General features: G+C 37.0%; 1 protein-coding gene across 2 annotated transcripts in view; it reads right to left on the reverse strand.

Moving 5' to 3' along the window:
• Positions 1 to 26743, reverse strand: part of DGKH (diacylglycerol kinase eta) — a 148768-nt gene that overhangs the window by 30512 nt on the left and 91513 nt on the right. For both annotated transcript variants that reach the window (XM_040623164.1, XM_040623167.1), the window contains exons 6-14: positions 24744 to 24850; positions 23976 to 24101; positions 20171 to 20273; positions 18949 to 19108; positions 17103 to 17211; positions 16834 to 16973; positions 13460 to 13544; positions 7319 to 7404; positions 1193 to 1292 (exon numbers count right to left, since the gene is read on the reverse strand). In XM_040623164.1, the coding sequence (XP_040479098.1) occupies positions 1193 to 1292; positions 7319 to 7404; positions 13460 to 13544; positions 16834 to 16973; positions 17103 to 17211; positions 18949 to 19108; positions 20171 to 20273; positions 23976 to 24101; positions 24744 to 24850 (1016 nt within the window). The remainder of the gene's footprint in view (positions 1 to 1192; positions 1293 to 7318; positions 7405 to 13459; positions 13545 to 16833; positions 16974 to 17102; positions 17212 to 18948; positions 19109 to 20170; positions 20274 to 23975; positions 24102 to 24743; positions 24851 to 26743) is intronic.

The following is a 26743-nucleotide window of genomic DNA, read 5'->3' on the forward strand; positions in this document are numbered from 1 at the left end:
TTCCACAAAAAAACTTACGCAAAACTTACACAAAACATTGCGTAAGCTTTTTTTAAAGTAATCGACGTATGGTACCGTTTTGAGCATCATAAACTGCAGGTCTGGCTGAGTCTTGGTAAGCTCTCCTTCAAAGCTTTGGTTGTGAAAGGGGTGAACGGTGCCTATGGGATTACTGGCTCAAAAAAAGAGCAAAAAGGACAATGCACAAGGATAAAGAAGAAAAAGAAGATGCAGGAAGAAAAACATGCACTCCACCCTTGTTTCTGTCTGCTCCGCTCAAATGACTAAGGGTAAAGAAACATGGAGCGCTGAAGCTGTTGCTACGACTGCCCTAATACACCTTTTATCACCACACAGATTCCCTTCCTTTCCTCCTCCATTTATTTGTCTTTGATATCATGCTAAGACAAGGCTACAGCAGAAATCGTTAAGAGAAAAAAATATGGCTAGAGAGGTCTTCTGTTTTCCGAAGCTCTCCACAGAGTAGAGAAAGAAGAAAAAGGGGGCTGAAAACATCAAATGTATGTTTATTTCTATTTCCTTTTCCTTTCACTCAATTAAAACACAATTTACAGCATAAATCTGGAGGAGAGCCTTCCTTTGCAAGCCCAAGAAAGCCAAACCTTTTGTAAGAATGCCCGGTCATGAACCAACGAAAGCAAAGAGAGTAGCTTTTAAGGTTCTTACTTTAGCCTCAGAAAGCTCATAAAGGGGCAGGGGGGGGATCTATAAAGAAAAAGGCAAAGCAAGAAAGAGAACCCTGAAAGGGGCCAAGGATCATAACGTCTGGAGAACCCCAAGAACCACAGCGAGGCAGGAGCTTGATGACCGGTTTGCCTGGAAATGGAAAGCCATTCCTCTCCCCGCTGGAACACCAGCCACCCAGCATTTTCCGCCATGTGACCCCACCGCTGAGCATTTCTCCATGGAGATGTCAATTGTGGGAAAAGGGAGTTGAATTATAAAATTCAAGATGTCGGATGGTCTTCAGCAATGCAGTTTTCCTACATATTCAAGGGTAACCGTAAAATAGAATATATTTTAATACCTCACATCTGATTCAAAAGTAGTTTTTCTCTTGATTTAAGATGTTTTGTTAAGAAAGTCATTTAATCAACGTAGCTGTGAAACACAGTGCAATGTTAACATTGTCAGTAAAAAAACTTGCATGTCCTGAAGGTGACCCGCTTACTTTACTGGCCACGGCGTCGGCTGCGACGGCGTTTTCCAACGTTTTCTCATAGGCCTTCTCTACTTTGGCAACAAAGTCCTTTACAGTTTCACATAGTATCCTTTGAGGAAAAGACATTGTGCAATTCAGTAAACCCCGTAGGCTGATTTGGTTTGATTTACAAACACATTTAAAAACAAGCACAATTAGATAAACTGTCAAAGCACAGGGACGATTTGTATATAAAAGCCATACTTCTATGTGCTGTGTAACACGTACTAGCAAGTTCAAGACATTCGGAGTGATAAATGGAAATACACATGAATAAACTTTGCTCTGTGTAATTTAACTGATCGTCGTTTGAAGGTCATAACAAGTCTTCCCCAAATATTTAAATTCTTGAGAAGAGTATTTGTAGATCTCATTAAAAAAATAAGCATTATGTTCAGTTAGCTGACATATAGCACATCATTCGTTTCTGATGTAGTCTTCAACGATTTATTAGTTGTGTATAACACCCAGTGCTCATAACAAAAAATTTAAAAAATTTAAAAACCATATAAGACTAACATAACATAATAAATTATTATTTAAAAAAATTAAAAAAAAAATAAAACCATATAAGATATCACTAAAAAAAATAACCGGTATCTCCAGCACCTTACATATTTTCATAACAGAACTTGCAATGTTAAAAAAAAAAAGGATAAATTTGTCACTTAATGTTGTCACTGTCACACTACTATTCATGATCCGGGTATCTTAAAGATATATTGTTCCTGAAGAGGAAAGGAATTGTGAAAACAACCTGCCACTTGAATTGAGTTATATTCTCTGTAAATCCATTTGTTTTTATCCTTAAGGTACCAGGATAGTCTTTTACAAAATTTAGATCTTGGTAGTGTCAACAATATATGGTTTACTTGTTTGTTGCTTTCAATTACATTTGGTTGCTTTGCAATAGAAATAGATCAAAAGAAAAAATAATCTGAAACCCTAACACTAACTAAAATCTATCAAAAGTCTTTGGGACTGATGTTGGATGACAAACAACCCACCAGAATGATATGTGACCAGCTTTTTGTAGCAAGGGGTAATAGTGATTTTGAAAACAAAATCAAGATGATTTTAAAATACTAGTATTTCTCTTTATTATGGATACAGGTTGAGAAATTTGAAGGGGAAAAAAAACCAGGTTCCAGCAATTATTTTTTTCTATTAAATTCACAGTTTTCTCTGGTGTGTGAGTGTCATAATGATTATGTTTCCAGATATTTAAGTATTATGACATCAAGCCATTCAACAGATACAGTACACACACACACACACACACACACACACTCCAAACCTGCACATTTATCATCTAAAAAATAAATGAATTATTCCTAAAAATTTTTGTTCTTTTGGCAACCATTTCTAGGTTTTTACTTGGACAAAAAGTCATTATTTCCTAACCTTCAACCTCTTTGTTGGCTTTTTAAATTCACATTTCTCCAGAGGCTCTAGCTTAGAATTAGAGATGCAGCCATGGGTTCGACCTCAAGTTTTGTCTTCTTGGTTTATGATACTACTTTTATGGAACTTCTCGAAATATTAAGGCAGGCTGTCATGAAATTTTTTCTATGCACTTTACTGAAAGTTTCTCTACGATGTCTCACATCTAAGGAGAGGAGACACTGACCGTCTTCCCTCTTTATGTAACTCTAAAATAGAGGTTTTCCCTGCTATTATTACAACACTGTCTTGATATCATTTTCTCCTGAGAAATTTGGGAAATTGCATATGCCATAATATCATCATAGCTACTTCTGCTGGTATTTTACTAACTCTTAGGGACAGAGCCTGTTGGTCCATCAGCGTAGGAATGAAAGGGGCAACAAAGGTGCCATGTTGCTCAGGCAGATGGAGGCTGGAAGAAGAGAGTATGACTCTGTGTTAGAGACTAATTGCCATGTAAGTTGCGGGAAGGATCAGAAGAAATGGTCTACCTTAGGCTCCAATAAGTTTCAGATTCCAGAAGACATAAAATATTAAACTCTGGAGAGATGAACTAACTTTTTATTATACCTAAATAGTGAATGTAGAATTCTTAAAATTGAAATAAAGTGTACACTTAAAAACAGCATGATTTCAAAGTCATACCACCTGGGAACTTGCAAATTGGAGAAAAACAATTTTAAGATGTATTTGATATGATAACATGGAAGACATTCCCCAACTGATACAGTTTTCTATTTTAATGCACAAAGACATTTGGAAAACGTGCAAAAATCAAATAAATGGAAGTGGAATGTGGATTTTCCCATAGGGCTATAAAAATTTTTAACCCCTAATTATATCTTAAATCAATGTTAGTCATAATTTTGACAAGATATTTCCAAGCATTTTATTTCTTTAGTTTTGTTCTCTTCCTTCCAATTTGAGCACAAATATGCAGTTGAAGCAAACAAAAGTCCATATTTAGCAAGCTTGATGATTTCCACTATCATCGCAAGCGTATTGTATTCATGAGGTCTATACTTTTTATCACTAGTGGCAGTATCTTCATTTATCAGTTTTCCACGTATTTTTTAATAGGGGCAAATAACAGTAAAATATGCAAACACTACACTAAGAAAAATAGGGCAATGGTGCCCAAACAGATGCACCTACTGGCATGCAGGGTCGTCTATGAGAATCTGAAAAATTCATTTTCCATCTGATGTAAAAAAAAGTTCCAATCACAAATTAAAGATGATTTGCAAGTATCAATGCATAACCTATAACAACCCTTAGCTATCTCTGTACTCTGAGGAAAGATCCTAACAACTACATATCTTACCTCATCTATTCAATGAGGGGGGAGGGTGCCTAAATTATCTCTTAGATACCAAATCTGAAATTCTGTGGTTCTACGGCCATAGTTCCAATCTTATTTTTTCTGGCCAATGATCCCATTTTCTAAGTTTTCTCTATAGAACAAATTGCATTTACTTAATAACTTTGCTTTGTATTTTTATTAATAAATGACACCTATAATTGCTAACTAATGCTTCTGATTCTCAGAAGGTAACTCATGTTACCTTACCAAACTGACAAGATTTCAAAATCAAAGAAATGTTGACATTATGTTGGTTAACACATCGTAACTACATTAGGTAACCTGCTAATGGAATGTAGCTTTTCCATCAGTATTTTCAGCATTTTAAAAATAGTTAAAACAGCTTAAGCTACTGGGAATTATCATGTTATCATGCCTCCATAACAAAAAAAAAATTTTTTTAAGCAGGGAGACTATCATAGACTTTACAAGTCTTAAAGGGACATAGAACCCAAATGCAATATCTGAACCTTGTTTGGATTTTGATTTGAACAAATCAACTGTTTAAAACAAACTTTGAGATAATTAGGGAAAATGGATATGAATTGAGTAATACAGATAGTCTTAGAGCATTGTTACTAATTTCATCAGACTTTTTAATAAGATTATTAGGTAGATACACTGAAAGTAGAATAAAATGATGTCTGGAATTTGCTTAGAGATACTATAGCAAAAGAAAGTGGGAATGGATGACAAAATTTTGATAAATACTGAAGCCATGTGATGGGTATGGTGGGAAACCATTATACCAGTCTCTCTACTTCAATGTATGTTTGAAAATGTTCATAACAAAATTAAATTTAAAATAACACTGTATTGCTGGTACGAATTTACTACATTTTGTCCTTTCTTCTCTCTTGAACCCCTTTCTGGCAAATCCCCTAAAATGTTGATCTGGGGTTATAAAGGCAGGACAGCTGGGCAGCCTGGGAGCACAGATGAGTGACAAGAGGGGACCAGGGGTAGCACAGAATCTGTTTCGAGGCAAATGAGCTGGTCAGAGAGAAATTCAAAGCTAAAGCTAATAGTGGAACCTAGACAAAGAGCCAGGCCAAGGTCAAACAAAAAATTTGAATGTAATTGATTAAAACATGAGATGATGATATCATAATTTAATATAGCACTCTGTAGTTTATAAGTTCTATATTTATTTCATTACTCAACTTAATTTTCCCAACAGTTCCATGAGGGAGAAAGGACAGGCATGCTTTCCATTCTTACACTTGATTAAACAGACACAGGCCACAAAGCTACCAAACGGTTGAATCCCAGCTAGGACCTCAGATTTACTTCTACTTGGTCCAATATTGCGATTTACTCCAGTGGTTTTGAAGCTGTTTTCCAGAAATACTTCAAAGATTCTGCAAATACTCGATTCAAATTTCACTTAGAAATATAGGATATTATTTTTTTACATGCTCAAATAATCATTAGCGATATTAGAGACAATATGCTAGCTTCTACTTTAAGAATTCACATTTTTTGTGCAAATCTTAGACTATATTTGATGCAGTTTCCAGTTCTTTCTGTATTTTATTTCAGTTACATGGCAATAAGGAAATTGTCTTCAATAGTCAAAATAAGATACAGAAATAACTAGAAACTGCATCGAATACAAAATTATAACTGTCATCTATAATTATAGCTTAATTTTTCTCATAAATACTAATAATTTAATGCTGTCCAATTTATTAACGACAACAAAATAGAATTTTAATTTTTTAAAGATTGGAATTCTATGTAAGATTTTATTTAACAAAAAATGTTAAAAGTCAATTATATCTCAATTAAAAATATGTAAATAGAAGGAAGTAATCAAACACATGAAGGCCAATAGTAAGGATTCACTAACATCCAAACTATGAAAGGTGGCCAGATAAAATATTTACTTAACTGCATCAAAGAATAATTCTTTTATAAGTTGTTATACTTTTAAAAAGTTTCCATTTCAGCTTTCCATTTTTCTAGCAAGATCTTCTAAATGTCCTATAAAAAAAGCATTTGATTCATAGGACAAGGGTGACAAAAGCAAATGTCTTCTTCATAGGAGTAACTTAGGAACTACCTAAGGAATGACTTTGGTATATAAATTTGGCCCAACATGAGGAAGGCAATAGGGAGTGCTGAGGCCTGGGGCAAACTGGAGATTTCTACATTTCCCCATAAGGCAGTATAATTTATCAGAAAACACCCAACCAAACAGCAGCACCAGAAAACCCACGGCAGCACTGTGCATCCAACACGGTGTCTGCAGCCCACCTCTCTGGGCAACCAGTGTGTTCCCCTGCCCTAAGCTGTTCAAGTCCTCCTATTGCTCAGCCCTGTTTCCTATTCCTGGGGCTTATGGCATCAAAAGCAATTGTCACTACATTTACACTCTGTCACAGGCAAATTTGTTTACAATGATTCATCATGTCTTCCCTTGATTCTTCGCAAAGTAAGTATGTAATATACTAAAGTTGGTGTATTTTGCCCCTACCACTTCTCTAATCCCTCACTCTCTCTTTACTTCTCTTGTTCTCCTCTTTCTGTATAAGAGTAATATTTCCTGGCTAAGCCAGAATCCTAAAGCATGCTTTAACCTTTGCTTATCCATTGAAAATTTCAGCAGATTTCACCTTTTCCTCTTGTTGACTTTCTAGGTCTCAGGACATCAGTATAGATGTTTCAAAACTAAATTCTAAATTCCAGGCAGGCAACAGTTGGGATAATAAAATCAAGTAGCTCTGGCTCCATGTACAGAATCAACTGAACTAAAATCTGATAACTTTGAATTAAAATATAATTATGTAATTTAAACATGCTGATAAATGTCATTTTGAAAAATCTCTTCACTATTTTCCCTTTCCTGATGTAAACAGTTCCTAAAGAGTAGTGTTTATGGAAATAATAAACTATAGTGAAATGTGTTTTCCATAGTATAATGAATCATCAATGCTTCTTTATTTTAATTTATTAATTTTTAATTTAAATTCAATTTAGTTAACCTATGAATACTTCTTTAAATAGGAGCTTAGATTAATTAAACTCTAAACACTTATCACACCATTCTGATAAAAATGTTTCAGATTAAGCATCCAAAAAAAAGCTCTCCAAATATATACTCCACTGCAAATAAGATGCTAAAGTGATTTAGAAAAAAATGCAAGTTTAGTATATCTAATTCTGTAAGCTACTTCACAGACTTTTGGGGAGGAAAAAAAATCACAAAAAAGTGACATAAATGGTAGGAACGAGCATTTTCACCATAGAACTATTTCATGCATGCCTTCAACTCCATCACTCACTTGGCAGACGATATGACCACTGCATGTTCATCAGAATTGAGGATTTTTGTAAGATGAGCTGCGACAGAGTCCTCATAAATTGTCATCTGAAAACAAAACAAAAAGCCCACACTGTATTATTGTTGCTGGCATTTATACAGCTCAGTTATTACTGCTTCTAAAATGGGACCATTCAGGACACATGTGACACAGGGCAAGGACTATAACGAAATATACAAAAAAGTCATCATACGAAATAAATAAATACTTCCTTTCTGTAAAAGGCATTTCGTTTCTGAAATCCCCTAATCTATAGTCTTAAAAAAAATCCACAAAATCCATTAAATTAAAAAAAATAAGTCGAATAGCTGAATAGAGAACCCCTCTGAGCCCGCACAAAAAAGTGCCAGTTGACCTAATGAAAAATGAGCAAAGACTAGCAATGTAAAGAAGAAGGTATACCGATGGTCCACAACGGATGAAAGGTGACCGACCTCACCAGCCCTCAGGCAAACACAAACCACAATGCGGTCCCGCTGTAGCTGCCAGAAGAGATACGATGAAAACAAAAGCAGCAACTACACTTGGAAAGTGCCGAACACTGGGGAGGGTGTGGAACAACAGAACTCTCTAATTCGCTGCTGGTGGGAGAGTAGGAGTTGCTGCAAACACTCCAGAAAACTGCTGGGTGTCTATCAGAGCTGAACATATGCAGGTACCATAGGACCTAGCAATTCAATTTCTACAAACGTATATACCCCAAAGAAACGTGATGTGCGTTCACCAAAAGACCTGGGCTAGAAAATGTTCACAGCAGCATTCATTCAACAGTAGCAGGGATAACGGATGGCAGCGTATCAGTGCAACGGGGTACTACGGGGCAAGGAGAATGCGTGATTTACAGCCGTGCCACAAGATCGATGAGTCTCCCAGCTGTGATGTTGAATGAAAGGATTCAGAGAAGGGCTGCTTACAAAATGATTCATTTTATAAACACAGAAACAGACAAAAATAATCTATGCTTTTAGAAGCCAAGAGAGTGGGTCTTGGTGGAGAATGGCAGGGGGCATGGGAGGGCTCATGGGGTGCTGGTAATTCTTCCTTGTGACGACATGGGTTCATTTAGCTTGTGGAAACTTACCAACTCTACATTTATGATCTGTGCACTTTTCTGTACGTACGATTCAATAAAAAGTTTTTTGAATGCTGAATGCACTGTCTTACAACCATGTAAATAAATATATCTCTCGGAGAAGGAAGGCGTCAAAATGCTCAGGGTGTCCTATATCCCCTTTCCTGTTTGACTCAAAATTTAACATTCTGTTGAAAGAACATATCTTCCTAATAAGGAAAACGTACACAATATTTAAACAGCCTCAATTCAGAGACTTCCATCAAACATTTGCCTCAAATATATACCACATCCTACAACCTGCTCTCTTCCAGCTGGCCTCCTGTGCTCTTCTGCCCTACTCAGGTGTCCTTTCACTGCTTCTTACCCATTAGCATCAGTTTATTCAGACGTAAATGAAGATCCAATGACCACTGCCCCTCTCCTTATAGCCTTCCTTTCTAGCTTCTTCCCAGAGAGATCTCATTCCTGATTTCCATCCAGTTCCACCAGTGGCTAATCAGTATGTTAGTCTTTTGAATTTCAATCTTACTTTCTTCCCTGGAAAGAAAGACAGGAGGGGAGGAGCCTGAAAGCCTCACAGAATATTGTGCTCACTTGCAAATCCTCTTCACTCATTTTCTAGTCTAAGCATTAAAAGCTGCGTCTTTACAGTCAAGATCAGAAAAATGAAAATATGTCTTTTTAAAAAGCAATGAAGGGAAATATTTTTCAAAAAGATTAGTTTTATTTCTTTTCCCTACAGGATAGATTGTCATAAAGCCTAAGAAGGTGGGGGAAAATATTTTAAACTCTCATTAATTCCATTTGAATGTACAGGTAAAAAATCCACGTTTTTGTCTGTTAAAAATAATCAAAGGCAAAGAACACAACGTCTTCCAGAGGAAAAAGAAATAACCTCTATGTCCAAAGATAAAATTATTGATGTCATTTATTAACCTATTATGTAGTCATTTAGAGTCACGAAGTTAAGGTGATAATAATTATTTTGTGTATCAGGCACTGTGATTATCAGGCATTGTGTATTCTGTATATATTTATCTCATTAATTGTCCTGTTTTATAGCCAAGGAGTCTCAGGCTCAGGCGAGTTGAGCAATTTGCCCAAGACCCACAGCTAATGAAGAAAAGACAAACTAGGGGGCCGGGTCTGTGGCTTATCCCACAGTACTGCCGCCCCAAGCAAGTCTTGGTCTTTGGTTAACAGTATTTGTCAAATATAAATTTTGTCATTTCTCAAGTGTATCATTATAACAGCCTGGTAGTTGGGATCCCTATATTTCTCCTCTTCCTTTCAAACCATTCTCCACTTCATGACACAGTGGTTTTTTTTTTTTCTAAAACACGAATCTGATCATTCCACAACTCTGCTTAACATGTGTGAGGGGATCCCCCCTTACATGTCAGATAAAGTCAAAACTCTTCAGCTAACATGAAAGGCCTTCCATAATTCCCAGGATTCTCCATGATCCGAACCCTCCTTCTCTCCCGTCATGTCTTTTGATGCTCTTCCCTTGCACGACCTGGTCTAACCTGACAGTATTACTTGCAGTGCCCCAAATGTGCCAAGGTCCTTACTACCAGGAATGCTCTTTCTCACCTGGCTATTTCCAACTTCTCTTTTTTTGTGCTCAAAACCCAGTTTAGGTACAACCTCCTCTATAAAGACTTTGCTGAACTTTCCAGATGAAGATTCCTCTCTTCTGTGCAACCATTACACCCTGAAGAGAACTTAAACATAGCTGATCATTTATTGTCTGTCTCTCCCATGAGAACAGAGATTCTCCAACTTTCTGGCCTCGTCTCATCCTTAATGTCTGAACAATTTTGTCATGGTACCCCTAGGCCAAAAGGAATATCTAACAGTAGTTAAGTACAAACAACTTAATAAGTATTAAAGTCCTAACAACTTAAGAGCCCTTTGAGAAAATAATAAATATAATTTAAAAGAAAAAACAGTATCATATTTCATTCTTAAATAACTAGTCGTGAGCACGTGGGCACTGTATATACGTCAAGCCTTGAAATCAGATTGGACGATAACAACCTCACTTCCTAGTCAACATTAATTCGTGTGTGGTGTTTGCTTTTTATCACAGTGACTACTGAAAACCCAAGCTTCACAAAAATATGTTATCAAAAGGAATGTAGTGCAACCTAATGTTTAAACTGTCCAGTACTTCAAACTTGTAGTCTGTATGGTGTTCAAGAGATGTTGAGTATTACAATTAAATTTTCTTTGAAATTTAAAAATATCTCATGGTAGCCCTTGGGGGTCATCATGGTGCCCTGAGACCCCCACACACAGCTTGGGAACCACTACTCTAAGCTGACTGAAGTGGGAGGCTTTCATGTCCACTCCCAGATACCAACAGGAATTTAATACTGTTAAATTAATGAAAAAATAAAGTTATAACATCTTGGCCTGCTGTTACCAAGCAGCTAGGAAACAGAACTGAGGGGAGAGAAGCTATTGATGAGAGTAAATTTAAAAACATCTTCCTATTAAGGAAGAATTTCATTTCCAGAGATTTGAGGCCATTCTCTCCCATTTTTGGGGAGTCAGTGGAGATACAGGAGCTCACACCTTCTTTTTGATGACCTTACCATTAATAAATAAGCATCTATTGACTCACGAGACCGGTGTGATTGGGGTATGATTAAAAAAAAAAGAGAGAGAGAGACTAAAACTATGACCCCTGCATCAAAAAGCTTTTAATCCAAACCAAAAGGAATGGGAATCTGGCTTCCAAGAAATAGACAAGGCCAGAGGGCTTTGATGCCAAGATGCCCATAGTTCCAAAAGCGTTTGGTATTTAGACCCAAGATTAACAATGAGAATTTTTAATTAACTGCCACTTTGTGTCAGTCACGACACCAGATGACAATACAATGGTGAATGAATAACACATTGCCTGGTCTTGACAGTACAATATTACCAAGATGATGGGAGGTGATAATGGAAGGGGGCCATAGAACTCCTGAGGAAGGAGATGGTCCTAGGGCTTGGGGGATGAGGGATGGCTTCTTGGAGCAAGTGATACTTGAGGTGAGGACGGGCGTGAACTGAACATGATGTCACTGGGGGGATACACATTCCTTCGCCAAGGGGTAGAAGAGAAAAGAACATGATGGCAAGGGGATTTCACATTAAATGTAAACAATATGTTTTCTAATATTGAGTATTAACAGAATCATTGCTTCTGAAGGAAATCATGGAATGCTGGTTTTTGCCATGTTTAAAAAGCACAACAGCCAACAGAATTAGTTAATTATGGCCATAAGGAACTGATCAATAAAACTGTCAGAATTCTTTACGCTCTGCGACTTTACGATGCCAGCGGACCGCTAAGTTAATAAGATAATTAGGAAGTTCAACTGCATTTGTGCTCTTTTTAGGAAAACTGGAAAAATAGTAATTTCACAATCATGCATAAAGGAATTTAAAATGAATACTTAAAAAAATAGAAGCTGGGAAATTAGGTTGAGCCTAAGAAGGAAGGTTCAGGTTGCTTTTATTACGTTTTAAAGGCAAAAAAAGTCACATGGCAATTAGTCGGAGTGATGCAGAACATTCATTTAACTTATAATCTTAGGGCATGCCGTCCCTTTGTTATGAAATATTTTAATAAAAAAACAAATTACGTTTCACTCAAAACCTTTTTATACTAAAAAAAAAAAAGATTTTTTCCATGTAATTACAACCGTATCTCATATTTAGTGACTATATATATGTAATAAAGGTAAATTGTTTACCTTTACTATTATGTGCTAGGAAATAGACACCTCTAAGGTATATAGAACAAAAGAATTCCCCCTTTTGTCCCTTTGGGGAGAAAACTAATAACATTTATAAAAATACTATTAAGAAAAAAGACTGGTTTCTACAAAAACAAGTATTATATTTATAGTAGGATAAAATACTATAAATAAAAATGCTGCTGAAAATAAAATAGTAAACATAGTAATCTTTAATAGTAATTATCTTTGGATGTCAGAGCTATAGGCAAGATTATTTTTTCATATTTTTTGTATCTTCCATATTTTTTAGAAGCAGTTTTTGCTACTTTTAGATCAAAAAAAGGCATTAAATTATAACTAGCTCCTTTAAGGAATAGCCCTGTTTCTAGTTATCATTCCTTTCCTTAGTTTTGACAAGTTCATAATTTTCTTAATGACAAAACAAAGATTTCAACTGTGAAATAAACAGATGAATTTTCCTAGAGGGAAAAATAAGGTATTATAGATCAAATGGTTTGTCAGTCAGAGAATAATCCTTTGAAAATTAGGATCTGTTTCAATTCCCAGTGCTTTGAGGTTTAATCAGAATGCTCAATCTTTAAAACCATCTAAAAACTATAGTTATTACTGGTCTCTAGCAGGGATGGAATGAAGTGAGCTTTCTTCCTCTGTTTTATCTTGATCACTAGGCTTCACCTGGAAACTTGTAGCGGTGAACCCTCAACGAAGAGGCAAAGTAGGAAGAGAGAAATTATATAATATCCCGCCCACAAGTACTGGCGCGTTTGGAAATTGCTGAGCTAACACCTACTAGTCAGACAGGTGCCTATGGCCCAAGCAGAAGACGAGTAAAAGCTAACAGGAACCTGTTATCAGCTGGCCTTCCCTGGAGCCCTGTTGGTAAAAGGAAGCAGGCAAGTGGAAGCGTCAGGGAGAACTATCAGTGGGGCGGAAAGGGAACTGCATGCCGGGTGCTTTACACACATTCGTTACTGTGTTTACTCCTCCCAACATTGGGACCTTGCTCTACAAATAAAGAGGCCCAGGACAGTGAGTGATGTGGCTACGTTCACACTCCCAGGACGGTGACCGTACAAGGACTCTAACCTAGATCATAAGGATTCTTTCTTCTGGGGCAGAGGACTAGAAGTAGTTAATGAGCCCATACCCAAAATAATAAAAAAATAAAATTAAATAAACATGCTACCATATCTTATAAAGTTTTCTTATTTGTTCAAGATATTCACTCCTATTTCCAAATGATAAATAGGCAAAGGGTTAAAGTCTTACATAAAATTCTTCTGATGCTTCTGGAGGTTCTGGAAGTAGAGAAGCCTTTGGTGGCAATTTGAGTTCATAGGTCATTATACTCCACCTGAAGGGAGAAAAATCTTTGGTCTAAAATTCCTTTGAAATTTAATAAACTGACTTTGTTCTCATTTCATGTATATACATGTGCACATATATGCATGAACTATGGTTTATTGTACCTAAAACAACCAAACATTGGGAAAGAGATGGAATTTTGATAATCTCATAAAATGCTGAAGTCATACTTTATGATGTTCATATCTTACCAATTCTCTGATTAGGGGCTTCCAAAGGCCATGACCCACAGTAAGAAATGCACATATATAACAAAACTTCCCCTTCTTTACTAGTGCAACGCATTCTGACTTTTCTATTATTTTCTGTTTCATTTCTTAAATAATGTTCACTGCAATTTACTAACTAGAATACACAGGTTATTAATGGATCACAACCCAAAGTTCTAAAACAATGTCCCAGATTAAACAAATGCATAGTGCCAATGAAAGATAAATCATTCTGTGTACCAACCAGTCTTGACAACTCAGCTTAAAAGGTCACGAAACGAAAATTACCTAAATATTCCTTCTTAAAATAAGAAAGAAAGTAAGCATGGGGTTGAGAAGAAAATATTAATAGAAATAATAGTTTCTTAATACTTGAAGCAAATTTATTTCAATGAGCTGTAAATATTAATTTCAAACCAAACACTGAATCACTTGGTATTAAAGAAGAGCAATCAACTCCAGATAAATCCAGTCTTCATTTAAATAATTTCAAAATTTGGGAAGAACTGTTGGGTAGGAACATTACTGTTGTCAGTAACAGGATGTGAAATCAAGATTTTACAAAGACACAAAGCATAATCAAAGCAGTATCATAACACATGAATTTTAAGAAAAGCATAAGACAGTTGAAGCCAGTAACAGAACCTAGGGGAAAATCCCAAGATTAGCATCAGTATTTAAACAGAGCTGAGTGTATCATTCAAACTAATAAGTCTTTGCGTAAAAATCCAAATCTCCCCCAAAGACAAAGGTTGTACGTTAGGATGTATGAACTGAATACTTATAGCTACTCTTCAACTCTTGACATGAATATACTATCAAGGGATATATATTTGGGCACAGAAAGCCATTCATTCTTTCATCTACGCAACGGACATTTATTGAACATCTCAAAATGACAGACAGCATTCCATGGTCTGGAAACGCAACGCTGATTAAGACTTTCCAAATGAAGTTTATATCCTGGTGCAGAAAACACATAAAATAATTAAACTCTGTAGATATCCAAAGAGGGAAAACCACAATGGGAAACATGAAAGTCAAGTTCCTTCAGCGGCAAATTCTCCTCTGGTCAAAGGACAGTTAAAGGAATGGGAAAGAAATCCACCCAAATGTCCTCAGTTTGCTGCACCTTCCATGCTGTACGTCCTCCCTTGATAGAAAATGGTTGGAGCTGAAGAAAGGGGAGAAAGTGGCAGGAAAAGTCAAGAAAGGGTGCATACGGGCACCAGCTAAACAGACGTAGAGACCAGAAGGTCAGGCCCTATCTGGTGCACAGGTGCATTGAAGAGGACAGAGGGCATGCTGTTGAGGAAAGATCTTGAGAACTAGAGTCTGGATTCCAGTTGAGAGGCTGGTTCTAAACTTACTAGCTACATGACACCGATAATATAAAAACCTCCCGAGCCGTTTTACCTGTAAGATGGAGATTATAATATTAGTCAGCTTTAGGTGGGTAGTGATGATTAAGCAACTACAATACCAGGCAGACGAAAAAATACTCTTCTTCTCACTGTCTCCACAAGCCTCAACTTCCATCTTTGTAAAACAGTCGTAAGAATGTTGTTCTTAGCCACCTCACAGTGTTGTTTTGAGGACCAAATCAATTAATAAAAACAAAAAGCTTCTGTAATACCAATATTATTGAACAGTGACTTCTTCCACCTGTTCTTTACCAATAGTATTCTTAAGTTAGTAAAGAAAACACAGGAACGAAATATTCTCATGTCTCTAATTATGGTCGTAGGTTCTCGAGCCCCTTTTGAAGTTTCTCTTCTTTTGTTGTGTGCAGGTCTGTATCAAAGACTTTCACCACAGGGGCACTGCTTCTCGCTGAACCACCTGGAGAAGCTAATTTTTCTAACATACAAAGGAAAAGCACACACCCAGGGTGGAGGAGACGTCAAGCAGCATTTCCTGGGATGCAGCGAGAATGGTGTTTAAATTCGCAGCAAAAAGCCATTTAAAATACCTTGTGTGGTTTGGGAAGCACAGAATTGGGAAATCACCTCCAGGTTCCTTTAAAGACTGGAGACGGAATCCCCTTTACGCACCCAAACTACAGGGGTATCCCTCTCATGAACAGTTTTGGGTAACCACAGGCAAATGCTCTACAGCCCAGCTCTCTTTTTAAAAATCCTGTCAGCAAAAGAATCAACCATTACGTTACCTTATGACAGGCAAGGTTACAATTAATTAGGTTATAACTCATTTTAGAGTAATTACATTTTAGATTGGTGGCTCCCTGATGAGATTTTGTTATTTTCGGGAACAATTCCACAGATGGCTAATCCTATCAAAGTTGTTTTGATTCCTGCTAGCTTAAGTTTATAATGATATTTTGACATTTGTCTTCTACTTACGGTGGGGAGGGGTGGTTACTACTTACTGAGTCCTGTTGTTCCTAAATAATCCCCAATCCTACCCACCTCCTCTCTAATACTCAGGGTACACACTGTGATTTCTTTTTTATACATGGGGCATTTAGAGAGAAAGAAGTGGAGATGTGATCAACGATACCATAAGCACAGTGATAATTTCTTGATATGGTGTTCTCAATATTTTCCAGTCACTGGGAAAGGATTATCTTTTTTAGTATTTAGTTCTTTGTTGGTTCAATTCATTCTCAATATGCATAATTAAGAAGAGATAGTCTAACAAATCTCAAGTTTATACATCTTCCTTAGCTTTAATGAAGCCACAGGACAATGGGGCCATGCCCCTTATAATCATCAAAAGCCCCCACACAAAATGAACTACTTAAGCTTTCTGACCTGAGCAACAATGAAAAGTATTTGCTGTACCAGCACAGTGTTCTATTTTTAAAATAGTGGGTTCATTAGATTAGTTTTCTCAGTTTTTGTTACAATTCACTCATTTACCCCAAAAATATATTTACTGAGTGTCTACTCTACACTGGGCTCCGTTCTAGACCTCAGGCGTGAAAAGAGTGGGTAAGACCAGGAAGTCTCTGTCCTCCTGGGGCTTACAGTTTGTAAAATTTCAACTGCCAAAAATGATGTCAGTATGCCATTTTCAGTCTAGTGTTAGAAGAAAATTCACTTTTACCTGTCTAGCATTTTGGTACTGGCTCGTTCCAGCTTCTCTAATATCTGAGGAAGTTGGGTGTCATCATCATAGGAACCACCCCAGCCTAGAACCCGGGCAAGGTCATTTCCTGTACCCAAAGGCAATACTCCCAGCTGACACTGAAAGAGAGCACAACAGGGAGACCTCAGGCAAGCTGAGAAACAGGAGCTATGACGCTTCTGCACTCCTCTGGTCAGCAGATTAGTATACATTCATGTTAACAAGTCATGAAAAGATTGAATACTTGCCTGTTTATTCAAGTTGAGCTTATCAATTTCTGACAATACCCAACCTACGCTTCCATCTCCTCCACAAACGAGAATTCGGAAATTGTCGAACTTCTGGAATAATCTTAAACTGAAAGCAAAAAGTATTTTATTTTAATATAAAGAAATAAAAATCACTTTCCCCAATTCTTTGTTACTCTGTATATATTGGAATTCATGTTCAGATCAAATATAAGAACTCTTACTTATATACTAATTACACTATAAAAATTGAAGTGCAATTTTTAACTCAAGAAAACTTCTTAATCATAAAGAGGAAAGGGGATTATAAGTAGAAATGGAGATAAAATTAGGAGGGAAGGGGAGTGAGAAGTGAGAAAACAAAGAAGGAGAACCCAGGAAAGAGAATGAAAGGTAAGTAATACAACATGGTAAAGTAGCAATGTTTCTTCTTCCCATTATAAGGATATGTTATTTCCTTAGGAATAGCGTATTACAAACTAGGGGAGGAGAATCCAGGGCACTGATATTATTGACACTCAAGTCAGTTCCTAAAGGGACCCACCGAACCTTGCCAACATATCACTTTTTGGACACCCACTTGCTTTTCCTCCCCGTCGTGCCCTAGTGTGGGTCAGGCTTTTTACCTCCGTCTTCCTTCATCTTAACTTTTGACACATCCCACTCCTGAATGTACCTCTGTGCACCTCAAGTACTGTGGAAACCCTATAAAATATGTTATAGAGACAATCTCAAGAAGTTTCACAAAGGGTTCCTGAGATTCGTAAAGGATGGGTGGGAAAAGCAAATGTTAAGAATATAAGATATAGGGACTGTGAAGGATTATGAAGGAGATGTGCTAGAAAGGGAGACACAGCTAACCAGCAATGCAACAGACACAGGTGAGCGGAGAGACCAGATGAGGAAATGCCAGGAACCACACATGGGGAAGGCATGTGCAAGGAGACATGGGGGGCGTTGGGGAAGGATGAAGAAGACCAACATCCATGGGACCCGAGGGCCTGAGACTTGGCAAGATAGAAATAGAAACAAGAAGAAAGAAACCTGAAGAGCAAAAGTGAACGGAGGCACAAAGACAGACTGAGGCAGGAGAGAGAAAAGACGGGAAAGTGTTAAATTAAAACCCAGGGCCTGTTCAGGCTATCTAAAATCCCCATTTCTACATCTGTGTTCGCGCTTTAAGGTGACAGTGGAACCCAAGAGAAAAGTGGAATTGGCAGAAGTCAATCACGAAGAGGTTGCAGGAACCCTGGTTCAGGTAATTCAATATCACCTCTTCGTCAAAGTCATATACACACACTAAAAATGTACTAAAAGTACCTCAAGGCATCTTTTCCCCTCACTGAAAATCGTTTTTGTTTTTTTTTTTTTTCAGATTGTAAGTTAGAGGACATTCCAGAAAGCTGAAAAGAACAATCAACACCAGTGTTTTTGTCGTTCATACAGGAATTGGGTCTCAAATCCTTGAGGAGCTGTCCTTGAGACCCATGGTAGTGTCTGTGCTTTGGTTAAATAATTATTTGTATTACATAAAAATCAAATGCTAGCCTTCATGCAGATCATTTTCTAAAGTTACTGGGTATTTCTACATTTACACAAGTTGATCTTTCTTAGAGCTCAGCAAATCGTTAGTGTTGTTTGATGCAGGATATATTCCAAAACATTTTCTGAACAAATTTTGGGATTTTCAGCACATAAGGAAGTTACATAAATATCAAAAAGGTGAAGTTAAAATTTAGAATCGGAGATGTCTAGATGAAATCAACAATCTTCACAAACTGAAAAATCAATGGATTTCGTGCTTAGTGCTATTTCATTCTAATGAGATTTATCAATAATCAATTACCCTAAATGAGGACCTCCGTTCATTAAATCAAACACCTGAGCCGGATTTAGCAACTGTTTAAATCGACGAAGGAACTTTACTCCCTGATTATCTCCACTCTTAGAATTGACAAAAACCAACAGAGGACTAACACAGAATGAAAATGTCGCTCTACAGAAACCTGTAAAAAAACACAATACAGGATCAATATGAACAGCAGTGTCTTTTAAACTATTGACAAAACTTCAGAAAAAAGAACATAAATTCATAAAGAACCTTGATTAGTACTTGAACAATAAATTAGAATTGAGCCCCCCAAATGGAGACAGGTTTATTATTTACATACTAAGACTACAGAACTTATCTTTTAAAATATGCTCTACAATGAAAAATCATACCAAAGGTGGTAAACGTATTAATCATAGATAATTGAAGACATACCACCTACCTTAACAACACCGATGACAGTCTATAAATTCACATTTGTCAGAGAATTCATGATCATATTCAGCATTATAAAATGGTTTAACTTCTTGATGAGGCTTTTAAAAATACTTTAAAATTTATGATAAATAATAGAATCTTGACTTATGAGGGCTTGGGGGGAGGGCTGTTAATAGCACAGGTTAAAAAATCACATCTTTTGCAGCCTATATCCTTGTATTTATACTATCGATTGGCATAATTTATATAAAGAGTTTGAAAACCATAAAGCACTTTATCAATGCAAAACATTAATAACCGTCTATGGTAAAAGCCTTTTGTAATATGGTTTGCTTAGAAGGAAGAAAGGTTCTTTAGCACTTCCAACCAAGTTGTAAAATTCTGGAAAAAGTGATGGAATTTATAGGAATATAAGTTCCTCCAAGGAAAGGATAGGAAAACAGATTTCAATAAGGGCTATGCTGATGGGCAATTTCAATTACAGAGGGGAAAAAAAGCACATAAAAATTAACCTTCTCAGATTGTATTTTGTTACAGAATAATGATCGTATTGTATTTGCTGAAATGTAAAATCTGTAAGTCTTATATGTAGTAATTTCACCAGTGTATTAATAACTATGTTAAGTTTCAATTCTAAAATGTTCTTTTAAAAGTTAAATGTACTGTTCAGCAATTTAATGGACTTATATAAAAACTGACCAGAATAACCAATTACAGTTCAATTTACTCTAGGAAAGTGAACGTACATACCAACATTTAATATACCAGGAATAGACATATTTACACTGCTGATACATACCATCAGAATCAGTGCTATTCAGTGCAATTGGAGGTATGATGGACACTTTACATTGGCCAAGGGGACACACAGGATGATATAAATCTTTGCAGGCAGTGTGTACCTAATAACAAACAAATAAACCTTCAAGGATCATAAAAACACATCAATGTTTTATCATGGCATAAACTACATCTAAGGAACTGATCATGGAGGATCAGCTATATCACAAAATATTTAGTAATTCATAAATTACTTTCATGGCACAATATTTATAGTGCTAAAGAATGGGCTAACTATTTTAGAGATGGGAATTTGATTTGGTCTGTGTGGCCTAGTTTTATGATTGTCTCAGGCAAGTAGTGTATATCAAGAAATGTCTGGTGAGTGGAATCTGGCTGGCTCAGTCGGTAGAGCATGAGACTCTTGATCTTGGGGTTGGAAGTTCGAGCCCCATATTGGGTGTAGATTTTACTCAAAAAAAAAAAAAAAAAAGAAAGAAATGCCTAGCAAAGACAAGGAAAGAGGAAGAGGGGGCGCTAGGTGGCCCAGCCGTTAAGCATCTGCCTTCGGCTCAGGTCATGATCCCTGAGTCCCAGGATCGAGGCCTACATCGGGCTGCCTGCTTGGCGGGAAGCCTGCTTCTCTCCCTCTCACACTCCCCTTGCTTGTGTTCCCTCTCTTGCTGTCTCTCACTGTCAAATAAATAACTAAAATCTTAAAAAAAAAAAAAAAAAAAGGAGAGAGGAAGAGAACAGAGTGCAGAGGAAGAGAGGGGAGAGAAGAAGGCAGGAATGAATGGAAGGAGGGAGGGAGAGGAAGAGAAAGGAGGGAAGCTAACAAGTACTTGTCAGTATCATTGTCCATACAAAAACTGATGACCTTTACCCTGTAACGTTCTTATAGAATTTAATGAAAATACAATGTGTAATGTGTCTGCTCTTTCTTCAGTGGTCCTACAACTTTCTATTCACGCCTTTTTTAAAAATATAACATTTTCACATTATAGGTATAAATACATGCATGCCTATTTTCTCAGCTAGACTTCTGGCTCTGTAAAGAAAAGGAAAAGGTCCTATTATTGCACACTTATCTTGGAAAGTGACATATATCATAGGCACTCAGCGAACGTGTGAACGTTATAGAAACAAAAAGTTTCAAGGTCACTCAAGATAGTATTGTGAAGAAGAGCAGGGTTACCTTGTTAAGTAGAACCCAGGCAACTTATAATACTTTAGGTACTTAAAGAGCCTTGAAATGTTTTAAGCAGTAAAAGCAGACACTTCGTAAAGCACTTCTTTAATACGGCTTTATTTCATTAGTCCTTTTAGAAAACTGGCATATTAATTAAACATCTATTTATCAAAACTTTTGAGAAAATAACTGAAATTAAATAGTAATTCTTGTTTGCTGATGACCTAATTTTGGATAGCTCCCTATTATTATTTATAATAATGAACATCCCAAATGGATTTCAGAAAAAAACAAGCATGCACAGATAGTTTTAAAAGGAATTTTAAAAAGGTATGCAAATCATAGAGCAAAGCAGAAAAATATTTACACCAATGTTAAAAGAAAAAAAACCAGAAGATAAAATTGAATCTTCCTTATTTTTACAAAAAAGGTAAAACTGTGTCCAGAAACTGGACAACAACTAGAAAAATTAGCAATTGACTCCTTAGAGTTGTGGAACTACAGTCTTACTCTATTTTGTTTAAACTACATGGCTGTTTTACAAACTAGATATTCTGTCAGAAACTCATTATTTTAAAAACAAAATAATATGTAAAGAGGTAAGTAATAGTATATAGGAACTATAAGACCAAGAAGGCGGTGACAAGGTGACCGTGGCCCGCAGACCTGAATGTCTTCATGATCAGGCGCTACCTAAGTTTGCCAGAAAAAAGAGGGAGAAGACATTCCACAACGCCCCCTTCCACACCCTGTATTCATCCTTCTAACCTGTTTGTGAAATTTTTAAAAGGTGGGCGGGAGCAGAGTGAGCAAGTAAAATATCTAATGAACTCCTACTGTGAACGTTGGCAAAGCTGGAAGACCACTGAGCAGATACAAGTAGGGACGCATATATCGCAGGTGGAGACAAGACCTGTAAAACCTGTCTAAAGTAACTGATCACACACAGTCTGCTTTCTTTCTAAAAAGTGAGAAGAGAACAGCTGAAGTTCTAGAAGTAAAGAGATGAACAGACTAACGAAATTAGCAGCAGACGCGCACATCAGTGGTTGCCCCCCTGAAAAAGAAATCTTAGGTGGGATGAAATTTTAAAATCTTGTTTGTGGGAACACTTTATGTATTTATAACAATTTTATCTTATAGGCCTTTCTTGGAAGCACTCTTTTAAAATAAGGAATGCTGGGGGGCACCCAGGGGGCTCCGTCGGTTGAGTGTCTGACTTGATTCTGGCTCAGGTCATGATCTCCAGGGTCCTGAAATCGAGCCCCCTTGTTAGGCTCTGCCCTCAGCAGGGAGGCTGCTTGAGATTCTCTCTCTCTCCCTCTCCCTCTGCCCCTTCCCCAACTCATGCTCACTAAATAAATGAATGAATGAATGAATAAATAAATAAATAAAATAAAATAAAATAAAATAAAATAAAATACGAAATGCTGGGACACCTGGCTAGCTCAGTTGGGAAAGCATGTGACTCCGGATCTTGGGGTTGTGTCATAAGAGGGTTTTAGGGGTTATAGTTGCACCAAAACTCCAGAGAGAGATATCTAATACAGGTTTGAAATACATTAGATATCTAGTGTATATATCTAATACATTAAATTACAGGGCATAAGAGAAATTAGAAGTAACACCTGTGGCTGATAAAAGGGGCCACTGAGGAAGAGTAACAAAAGCATGAAGATAGAGAGAATCACATTTGATTTAAAAATTAGAAGGAAACAGATTACCTATCAGGCCTGACTAAAAAACCTCAGGACATTTTTTTCAGTGACCGATGGAATTACTCTCATCAATTATGAAATCAACATAGCACACTCACATTATTTTCACTTGATGATCTACATCTTACTTACTCAAAGAAATGAGTTTTCCACCTTTTTTTGCGGGGCGGGGGGTGAGGAGTGACTTCCAAGACTCAGCATAAGACCAAAGGAATCAGCCCAATGCAAGGCAATTGCTTGGATGGATCGTTGGACGGCATCAGCCAGTGCTGAGATGAGCACCCACAGCTGTTGTCTCCCCACCCTATCACGGGGAGCACCACGCCAACCTCCGAGCGGCCTGAGTGCACCCTCGGGATTCCTGCTCTGACTGCCCTCATGAAGCCTCGGGCCCAGTCCTCACGCACTCTGGCATGGACAGGACCATTCCCTTCTCCATGCTATGCTGTGCTTACCTACACATGCGAGAAAGTTTGAAAATATTTATCTATATAATATAAATGTATCTAATTTCAAATATAAAAGTGCATGGCTGTCTGAACCTGGCGTTCTGTCAGAGAACATGCGCAGGGTTGTACATTTATTATACTTCGCATGTCAATCAAAATTTGGTGGCTTTCTGTGCGTAATCGGTGGTAAAACGGGGCTGAAAAGAGTAAACCATTGAATGTGGCTACAGCATAATGAAAAACAACAACACTGTGGGAAAAAGGTCTTTAGACAAAGGAAATAGATGACAAGGGCATTACAAAAAAGGATATTTAAACAGTACCCAGACTGGAAGGAATATACTTTGAAAAAGATGAATGTTACAATGGGTACGTGTGCTACCATGCTCTGTTAGGCCGTAACTTCTTTGCCCCTAAATTACATAGATAAAAGAGATGATGAAAAGAATTAGAAAGGACTCTCACCATTGTTTTACACCAAAGGCATTTCCAATCCTGCAGCCGAAGAACACTCCCACACGTTTTGTCACAGACAGCACACTTGGCACTCACGGGCAAGTTGCCCTCGAGCCATTGGTGAGGCATAGCTACCTACGCAGCAAGAACAAAAAGCAGGCAAATTAAAGACTGGAGGACACCATTCTTGCCCTAGGGAAGATCTACAGTTATTTCTCATTCTACGGAATCAATCTATGTCTCACTTGCAGCAGCCATTCACTTAGTCCACATTTATTGACCATCTGTTATGCCCTGAGCACTGCAGGGATACAAAAATAAGTAAGACTAAATCCCTGACCTTCAGGATTTCTAGTCTGCGGAGCAAAGAAGGTAAAGGCATTATCATAAAATGATTAAAAGTGCTATCAGAGATTCGTAAGCAAGGTGAAATGGAGACAAGGTTTTGAAGGTGGGGGGACACTGTTGAAAGGAAGCCCCGATGTCTAAGGAGTGAACATCTGAATAGACACCTGAGTTAAGCCTTGAAGAATATCTTACTTGTTAGTAAGGGTCTCCAACACCAGCCTAGAACAGCAACTATCGCTAAGCCCTATTCACATTTCCCTCAAAATTCCAGTAAGAAGGATCTTACTGGAAATAGAAAGTCATAATTAACCAAAGCCTTTCACTTAATTCTACTAGTAAATACTCCCGCTTAACTTTGTCATTTTCCACAGGGCAAACAATAAAAGGGAGGTGGTACTGGGAAGAAACCAAAGACAGAACTGAGCTTACTCCGTCTTCGTCCTCTATGATGTCCTTCCCGATGGAGGCCAGAGTCGTCCATTTGCAATTATTTGTTGCCCTCACTGCACATCTTTTGTGAGCCTTGAATTTACACACTAAAAAAAAAAAAAAAAAAAAGCAACCATTTCTAAATGAATATATACTTTTGGAACAATGATTAGAGGAAATCACAGCATGAAATTTCAAGGGGGGGTTGGAGAAAAACAATAATTTAAGAAGTTTAAATTACTCTTCAACAATAGTAAAGGTATTCTGAAAATACCTTTTCGGAAGATATTCATGTATTTATGATACATGTGGCTATGTATTTATGAAGCACTTTTATCAATCTATAGACTTGCTACTTAGATTCCACTCACAAATACAACAGAAAGGAAATAAATACAAAACAACTACTTCTTTAGGAGAAAGGAGATAACACATAGACACACAAACACAGAAGTACATAACATTCAGTAATACAGAGGTGTTGGGAACATCCTATTTCTTAATCTGGGTGTTGTTTACATAAATGCATTAAATTTGTGAAAAATCCTACAAGTTGTACTCCTCTGATATTTGCATTTTTCTGTACATATGATATATTTAAAATAAAAAGGTTGAAAATATCAGTAAGATAAAAAACAGGATAATTTGGAGGAGTTTGAAATGCAAGTATGTCAAGAAAATATCCAGTCATGGGAAATAGGTTGTTAAACCTATAAAACCTGTAAAATCCGAACTTGACTACTACTAAACTTCTTTATCCTTTTAAGGATACAAATTATCCAAGCATTGATGGATGAGGATGTTACATCAGTTTCTGACTTTCAAGATAAATACTTAAAAATAGAGATCACTTCAGTAGAAATATAATAAGATAATTGCTCCTAAATGCTACATGTAATTACGGTGGGTCCTTTTCACATGATTTTTGCATTTCTAACTGTAAGCCCTTAACAGGTTTGAAATGATGGGCTGCACGCCATTGTTTTAAAAAGTCCTAATTTGGGGCGCCTGGGTGGCTCCGTCATTAAGTGTCTGCCTTCGGCTCAGGTCATGATCCCAGGGTCCTGGGATCAAGCCTCGAATTGGGCTCCCTGCTTAGTGGGGAGCCTGCTTCTCCCTCTCCCACTCCCCTGCTTGTGTTCCCTCTCTCGCTGGCTCTCTCTGTGTCAAATAAATAAATAAGATCTTTAAAAATAAAATAAAATACAATAAAATACAATACAATAAAATAAAATGTCCTAATATAACGTAACATGCAAATGAAAGGGTTGGGTAAAATCACTGAGTGTCTATAGCCAAATGTTCAAAATGCTTCAGGATATCACAGAGAGCCGATATGTAAAAAGTCACTTAAGCTGAGCCGGGTTTTCCTTGAAAAATACTAGTCTAGACATTGGAAATGTTTCATTTAACTGGTCTTTTGTGTACACTGACAAATTCTTTCCTGGAAATCATACTATTTTTGTTATAAATGACTTCGGGATTTGAGCACAGACTTCATAGAGAATAAACCGGGTTTTCACTGGAATCTCATTGCTGATAGACAAATGTATAAAGAAAGAGCACCGTAGGAAGTAAGCTTAGTCTGAAAAACAATTTTAGCACGACCTGCTCCCTTTAGCTCCCATACAAGTGACTGTTTTAAAATTGAGGTTAATTAGTAACTCTAGGTTTTTCATCTCTTACAGTACTTCTCAAAAGTGTGGTCCTAGTTTTAGTTTTATCTGCGGCGTAATTCCCAGGCTGCTTTTTAAGTGAACGAAGTAGTTGATATTAACAGTCAATAACTGTTTTTTAAGAGGCAAAGAAGGAAGTAAAAAAGAGCAACAAGGAATGATTTCATGGCTTTTTGAGAATTTTGCCATTAAAAATCAAATAGTTCATTAAAAATAAAAATCACACTTGTAATAATAAAGTGCTTCGTGCAATGAGCCTTGAAAATTGCAAAGTTGCTTAATGTAGCATGCAATAATAATAAAATAAACTGAACTGTGATTACA

The sequence above is a fragment of the Ursus maritimus genome, unplaced genomic scaffold (assembly GCF_017311325.1).
Source record: "Ursus maritimus isolate PB19 unplaced genomic scaffold, ASM1731132v1 scaffold_10, whole genome shotgun sequence".
Taxonomy (NCBI): domain Eukaryota; kingdom Metazoa; phylum Chordata; class Mammalia; order Carnivora; family Ursidae; genus Ursus; species Ursus maritimus.